This window comes from Mus pahari, chromosome 5 (genome assembly GCF_900095145.1).
Source record: "Mus pahari chromosome 5, PAHARI_EIJ_v1.1, whole genome shotgun sequence".
Classification (NCBI taxonomy): Eukaryota; Metazoa; Chordata; class Mammalia; order Rodentia; family Muridae; genus Mus; species Mus pahari.
The window spans coordinates 114566274-114574029 of record NC_034594.1 but is presented as its reverse complement, the minus strand read 5'-3'; the positions used below and the strand labels follow the sequence as shown (position 1 = coordinate 114574029).

General features: G+C 36.8%; 1 protein-coding gene across 5 annotated transcripts in view; it reads right to left on the bottom strand.

Moving 5' to 3' along the window:
- Kcnt2 (potassium sodium-activated channel subfamily T member 2) overlaps positions 1-7756 on the bottom strand; it is a 349821-nt gene that overhangs the window by 168334 nt on the left and 173731 nt on the right. For all 5 annotated transcript variants that reach the window (XM_029539117.1, XM_029539120.1, XM_029539119.1 and 2 more), the window contains exon 12: positions 5261-5324. In XM_029539117.1, coding sequence (XP_029394977.1) covers positions 5261-5324 — 64 coding nt within the window. The remainder of the gene's footprint in view (positions 1-5260; positions 5325-7756) is intronic.

Below are 7756 nucleotides of genomic sequence, written 5' to 3'. Positions count from 1 at the left end.
TTATATATATATATATATATATATATATATATATATATGAGAGTGAGAAGATATATAGATATAGATATATAGATATAGATGAATAAATATATGTATGTGTGTATATAGGTGTATGTATATATCAGTATATATGTTTGTATGTATGTATATATATGTGTATATACACACACACACACACACACATATATATATATATATATATATATATATATATATATTTAAACTTCAAATTATCTTTGCTGTCATTTCATTACATAATACTGGTATGAACACAAGTACATCATTAAAGCAAACAACTCAAATCAAAGGCATAGAGTCATATTTAGCTTTATATTCTCAATTTTTTAAATAAATTAATTTATTTCTGTTTCTTCTTCACTTTCTCAGATTAATACTCCTTATGTCAGTTTTGCTCCCTGTATTGCCTATCTACTTCCAATGCAAATTTTATCATTTCATATCCATTATGCTGCAAAAAGCAAGTGTTACACACTGGAGAGGTTCAGCCACAAAATTTGATTAGATTGAAATGATATTTTCTACTTTTGATGGGATTCACTCAGAAAACTGGTTCTCAGTCCCCTTCTCTTCACTTCTTAATATGTAGATATTTTCTAATCCACTTAATGCTGAATTAGTTTTATTATGTGGTTTATTTTTCTTCAGTTCAGAGACTTAAGTTTATCTCTAGAAACAAGAGTAGATTCTAGCTGGGTGGGAGCATATATATGGTCCTCTTTATGGTGATTATATATTACACCAGAGAAGTCTAAGTTTGTATACCCATATAAATACAAAAATGTTTGCCTATGTAACCACAAATACACACCTGCATGCACCACATTTTCTCTATGATGGACCATTTCCTCAAGACATTGAAAGATGCATATTAAAGATATTGTCAATTTGTTCTGAATCCGTTCAGATATAGTATGCATCTAGGCCCCTCAAATTTACTTTCTGACTTAGAAAGTAGAGGATTCAAGGAACAAATTGCCCAAATAGAATGCCTCTTCTAGGTTTCAGAAATAAATCAGCAATGCAAATGTGGAGAGATTCAGGGAATCCACTTCTTTCCCTAACTCTGAATAAGTCCCTCAAGAATCTCTACTTTAAGCAACATCTGTCCCCTTCCTTGCTGCTGCCTCTGAGCTCCCCTTGCCAACAGCAGACTGCTTGTGATTTCCTCTCTCAACCTAAATTTTAACTTCCTCTGGATGAGTCAGTTGCCACTCATCTACTTGCTTTATACCTTCCAGAATTCTACAACTTTTGTCTCATCTCTTTAACCTTTCATCTTCCTAGGTACTTTTGTTAACTTCTTGTCAATTTACTAAAATTGGGAGGAAATAATTTACATTCATTTCAATGAAAGCTTCCCAAACTCATGTTGTGTAGTTAACTCTCATAGATACACATTTATTTCTGCATGTAATTACCTTCCTGAACCCCATTGAAAAAGTATAAAACCTATTAAATCAAGAAGCCATATGTAGGGAACAGGATTGACAGCAACATGTAAAACAATCAGAGAAAATGAAGATTATGTTCATTTCAAATTCATTACTTGATCATCAGATCTTATTGAAGCATTTCTATGCCAAACTATTTAGAAAAACTTTGTAGTGGGTCTAACCTAATGTACTTTGTACTCTAATGTTAATTTGGGTCTATAAAATTGTTTGCATCAGAGAGTCCACACTTATAACACTGAAAGGCCTTGCCCCCAGTTGGTTCTGAGTGGTAAATAAAGATGCTTACAGATAATGGTTGGGCAGTGCAGACCGAGTCAGAAATTTAGGACTCCAAGGTTTGGGATCAGAAGAAGGAGTTGGAGAAAGGTAATAGGGATCTGCCATACAGGGAGAGTATAAAGATGAGGAGAGATGCCATTCCTTAGAAGAATGCAGAACAGAGAGGCTTGCTTGGCCACCATGTGAAGGAGCTGGGGGGGGGGGGTGCAGCCCAGAGCACTTCCTAGTTGAGCAGTATTCTGAGTCCAGAGCACCCAAAATAGAATATAAAGTTTAGGAAGTAATAACTCAAGATTATTGCCAGGAGGTGGATTAACCTTGTGGAGACTAGGCAATGGCCCAGCTATTGTCTACATTAAGGCATATCAAAATATTAAAGGCTGTGGTGTGTGTGTGTGTGTGTGTGTGTGTGTGTGTGTGTGTGTGTGTGTGTGCCTTTCATTCAGGAACATAAACCATTGAGGTGGGTAGTGAACCTGAAGATGGGATTTATTTATTAAATATTATTTCTACATATATGGAATAAGGAAAATCTGGAATAAAATAATGTATGATTAACAACAGAGAAGAGGAAGAACTTTTTAAATTTTACTTGAGAGAGAGAGAGAGAGAGAGAGAGAGAGAGAGAGAGAGAGAGAGAGAGAGAGAAAGATGAATCTGTGTCAGTATGTGGAAATATGTATGGAAGTTCCCACAGAAGCCAAAAGAGGCTGGTACCAGATCTCCTCTGGCTGGACTTACAGGCAATAGATAGATGAACTTGTGTTCTTAAAAGAAGAGTACATGCTTTTATCCATGGACTCATGTCTGACTTTTTCAAAATATAAATAAAAGAATGATTTGAGAATTTTCTGATCCTTTACTTAGGTTACGTCAAGTGGCTAGACTCTGAACTTCTACGATGAAGCTCCCTAAACTCAGCCTAATCTACAGAAATTTAATATCTCATGGATCAGGATGTGAGACTATGACCTCAAGGTGTTGACAGTTCGGCTCCTTGAGAGGTGTGAGAGGAAACCCTATACTAAGCATATTTATTTGGCTCTTGTATTTGCTTTCCTACCTGTGAAAGGTTTTGTGTATATGCCTTCCTTAAAATTTTCAGTGAATTTCCTAAACAAAACTTGAATGGTTTAGGCTCTAACATCAAGAATTGGTAAATGGGAGCTCATGAAATAGAAAAACTACTATAAGGCAAAAGACATAGTCAATAGAAAAAACTGGCATCCTACAGATTGGGAAAAAAAAAACTTCGTTAACCTCTCATCGTATAAAGGGCTAATATCTAAAATATATAAAGAACTCAAGAAGCTAATTTTCAAAAGAAACAAAACAACCTAATCAAAAATGGGATAGAGAGCTAAACAGAGAATTCAAAGCAGAGGAATCTGGAATGACTGAGAAGTACTTAAAGAAATGTTCAAAATCCTTAATCATCAGAGAAATGCAAATCAAAAAAAAAAAANAAAAAAAAAAAAAAAAAGCTCTGACATACCACCTTATTCCAGTCAGGATGGTGAAGATCAAAACCTCAAACAACAGCACATGCTGGTAAGGATGTGAAGAAAGAGGAACATTCCTCCATTGCTGGTGGGATGGAAAACTGGTAGAACCACTTAGAAATCAATCTGGCAGTTCCTCAGAAAATAGGAAATAGTTCTACCTGAAGACCCAGCTCTATCACTCCTGAGATACCCCACCATACCTCAAGGACATCTGTTCCACTATGTTCATAGCAGCCTTATTTATAATAGCCAGAAACTGGAAACAACTCAGATGGCCCACAACAGAAGAATGGATACAGAAAATGTGGTTCATTTACACAATGGAGTACTACTCAGCTATTAAGAACGAGGAAATCCTGAGTTTTGCAGGCAAATGGATGGAACTAGAAAATATCATCCTGAGTGAGGTAACTCAGATGCAAAAGGACATAAGTAGTATGTACTCACTAATAGGTGAATATTAGCCAAAAAGTACAGAATACCTAGCATACAATCCACAGAACTCAAGAAGGTTAACAAGCAGAAGGGCCCAAGTAAGGACGCTTCAATCCCACTTGGGAGGGAGAAGATGCAATCACAGGAGGCAGAGGGAGGGAGCTGAGTTGAAAAGGGGAGGGTGTGGGGAAAGGGGGGAACATGATCAGGTGTTGGTAGGGAGGAACAACAGAAGAGAAGCCCCGAGGGCCAGCAGAATGAATAGAAATATGCAACCTTGGGAGCTGGGATGTCGGGGTACCCTCTAGAATGTACCAGAGACCTCGACTCAAAGGGAGGGACCTTAAATGAAATGAACAACAGTGGGGAGAGGGAACTTGTAGAGTCCACCTCCAGTTGAAACAGGGCATCAATTCCTGTCTAAAAGAACTGCAGGGACAAAAATGGAGAAGAAACTGAGGAAAAGGTAGTCCAGTGACTTGCCCAACTTGGGATACATCTCAAGAAGTGGATCCAAGACCTAACAATATTACTGAGGTTCTTGTGTGCTTACAGACAGGAGCCTAGCATGACTGTCTTCTGAGAGGCCCAACAAGCAGATGACTGATGCAGATGCAGATGCAGATGCTTACACCCAACCAACGAACTGAAGTTGGGAATTAGGGAAAGCATAGAAGAAGCTGGGGAGAAGGGCCATCTCATAGGAAGACCAGCAGTCTCAACTAACCTGGATATCTGAGATCTGTTAGACACTGAGCCACCAATCACACAGCATACACAAACTGATTCTAGGCTCCTGACACATATAGCTAGGAGTGCCTGGTCTGGTCTCAGTGAGAAAACAACCTAACTGGTGAGAGACTTGAGGCTCCATGGAGTAGGGAGACCTGGAGGGGAGCAGATAGATGCCATCCTCTTGAAGACAGAAGGGAGGAGGAATGGGATAAGGGACTTTGGGAGAGCAGACCACATGGGGCGTAAAAACTGGACTTAAAAAAACAAACAAACACTGTCTTAGGCACTGAGGTTATTGTTCAGTAATTCACTTAAATTAGTTTTAAATTAGTTTGATTTAGAAGTTTGAATTTAAAAATACATCACAGAAATTCTGTTAAGTCAAAAGTTACCAAAAAGAGCCCTAGGAATCTTTCTAAACAATGTGCATTTCCAGGTCTCACTCTAAATAACTTCAAAAGAATTTTCAAAATAGTGTATATTTTTTTTAAAGTAAATTCTCCAATGATCCTACTATAATCTGTTAAAGCCATCTGCCTTCATTTGTAGTTGGAGAAATGTAGGCCCTTTTAACAAACTGTATCTCTTAGGAAATGTTCAGAGGATTAGTAGAAAACAGGTAGAAAATTAGAAAAAACACATGTGTTGACACAATGGACAATGTTTTGAATGTTAAAATAATCATAGCTAATAAATACATGCTTAGATGTAGTGCAAACCTGAAGTTACAAAGGTTCATTATGGTATTTCCTTTTTCTTTTGGATTCAAATTAAGCTAAAATCTTGTTCAGGGAGGTGTACAGTTTACTGAGGGGATATTAGAAAACTTACAGATGATGTTCTATCCACTTCGCAGCGGCTACTCAAAATGAAACAGGCTTCAGCGTTGTCCATCCTAAACACAGACAGAAAACAGAGAAACCATACTGAAAGGCTTGCTCCTGGAGGGACCATGTCAATGCCTGAGCCCCACCCAACATGTGTATCCTCAAGCTTAAAGAACAACTGGCTGACTTGCTGAGCTTGCCTACAGTTGTGAGAAAAATGACTTGCAATATTCATACAGCTTACAATGAATGACAGAAAAAGGAATTGAATTTGCTTTTATTTATTATAATTTATCTGTATATACATACATATGTAGACTTACATAAGTATTTTGTATCTATATATGATATTGTTTTGCAATCTAGGACCATTACATTATTATTATTTTTATGGCTAACTCATTTCACTTCAGTAACTCAGTTGGAGAGAGGGAACAAATATGCTTAGTGGATTTAAGTCAAACCCACCCTTTGTTTCCAGGAAACTGTTCAACTTTTGTTCCAACCCCCTTTTTGTCATGTGAATATTCTTCAATTCTTAAAGTTAGTAACTAAAGATTGTTGTAGTCCTTGATAAATACTGGAAAACTTAAGAATGTTTATTTTTCAACTGAGCAATGCTTTATCTTCCTGCTACACTGTGATAAAGTTAGAGTCTTCAAAAACATTTTCGTTTTCACTGGAGAAGAAAAACAAAGAGCCCGGAAAAATTAGTCCAAACAAAACAATTCCGAAGAAAGTACTGCGGGAGGTTGCTAAATAACAAGGATATTGGATAACATTTTCTAAGTATCATTTTCAGTAAAGCAGTGAAGTCATGCCCCTGGTCTGTGGTTTGGAGGTGCCTACTCCTGGCTTTTTGCATGGGAAATTATGCTGAAGAATGTTAATTAACATTAAATCCTAAATATTATATAGTAAATTAGGATTTGAAATGAATGTGCAGTAGACAGTCAACCTGACGTGTTTCTAGGCCCAGCTTTTTGAACAGTGAGAGCTGGCCAACAGTCCCCATTTCAGGCCTTGTATTTAATTTGCTCATTTTCAATTTCCATGAAAGGTTTTCTGTAAATGTGACCCCTTGGTGGAAAATCATTTCATTCCTAGTAGTGATAGTTAAATTTAAAATGTGTCTATCTGACACAGTTATTGCTAAAACAAAGAGCTCAGATTTAATTCCCAGAAAAAAAACTTTCACCACTAGGAGGCTTATCAACACACTCTGGGTGAATGGAGTGAAGAAGCTATCTCACAGTAATTTAAGGAGAATGATTTATAGAGATAACATAAGAAGAGATTTAGAAGATACAAAAGTGGAAACATCTTCTAGGTATCCAAATAATTATATAGATATCAAATAAGATATAGCTAAATCTTCAATTTACTTGAGAATTTGGGAATATCTGACTGTTCACAGAAGTGTCACATGGAGTGTTTAACAGAGATATACTCTAAGATAAAATATATGCTGTAAGACATTTAACTTTCCAACATTTACCATTCATTTTACCGTGGTAATTTCTGCTCAGTGTTTTGTTTCTTCGATTAAATCATTAAATAAAACAAACCTCAGCTAAATTCATTTTACTCTTAAACAAAAATGATGTCAGAATTCATCATTACTAGGTACCTAAAGCATCATTTGGGTCATTACATGAGACATGAAAACTAAAAAATCTTAGGTTAAGTACTATGAAGAGGTAACCTTCACATTTAAAGAGGCACATAGAAACATCCAAAAAGAAGGAAGAGCCACTTAAAAATTTAAATACAGCAGAAGGCATCTAGCAACCTCCACCCCCATTCCACTCCTCCTCCACACCCTCCAGAGAGTCTTGGTTTTAAAACAAAAGGAGTTGTTTTGTATTTAGTAGTCTTGATCCCAGTTGACCTCAGTCTTCCCTTCCCTTTTCTCACTCTCCACTGCTGTGTAAGAAGACCAGTTTCTCCTAACAAATGCCTAGCCCAAGCCATCCTTTAAGCCCTATTAACAGGCTTAAGCACAATCTGAGAGCAGCTCAGCAGAAACTCTTAGGATCCTCTTTCCTCCAGCTCTAAGGATTCTTCAAACTTTGACCCCTGCAAGGTAAAAGGTGATGTTGAGGAATGTTCCAAATTTCTTACAGTTCAAACCCTGACTCATTGCTTTGATATCTCATATAATATTTAGTCCAAGATTTTGTCCTATAAAATATAACCAGAATTGTGAAATTAGGAAATATCTCTAACAGGGAGTCTGAATACCTCTATCTCTGACAGCAAAGATAATTCTAGCATGGATACTTCTTACCACACCATGCAGAACTATTATCTTAAATATCTGCCCTAAAATCAAAAGCAGAAAACAGGAACCTATACTTGTAGCACTGTTACACTAAAATTAGAAAAGCAGATCTAAATTTTATATTTAAATACATGTGAAATGCAGGTCGCAAACGTCTGGAGAGAAAAGTTATCAGATTGAAAATGAAGAGAGATAGAAAGGGTTGAGGATTCCTAC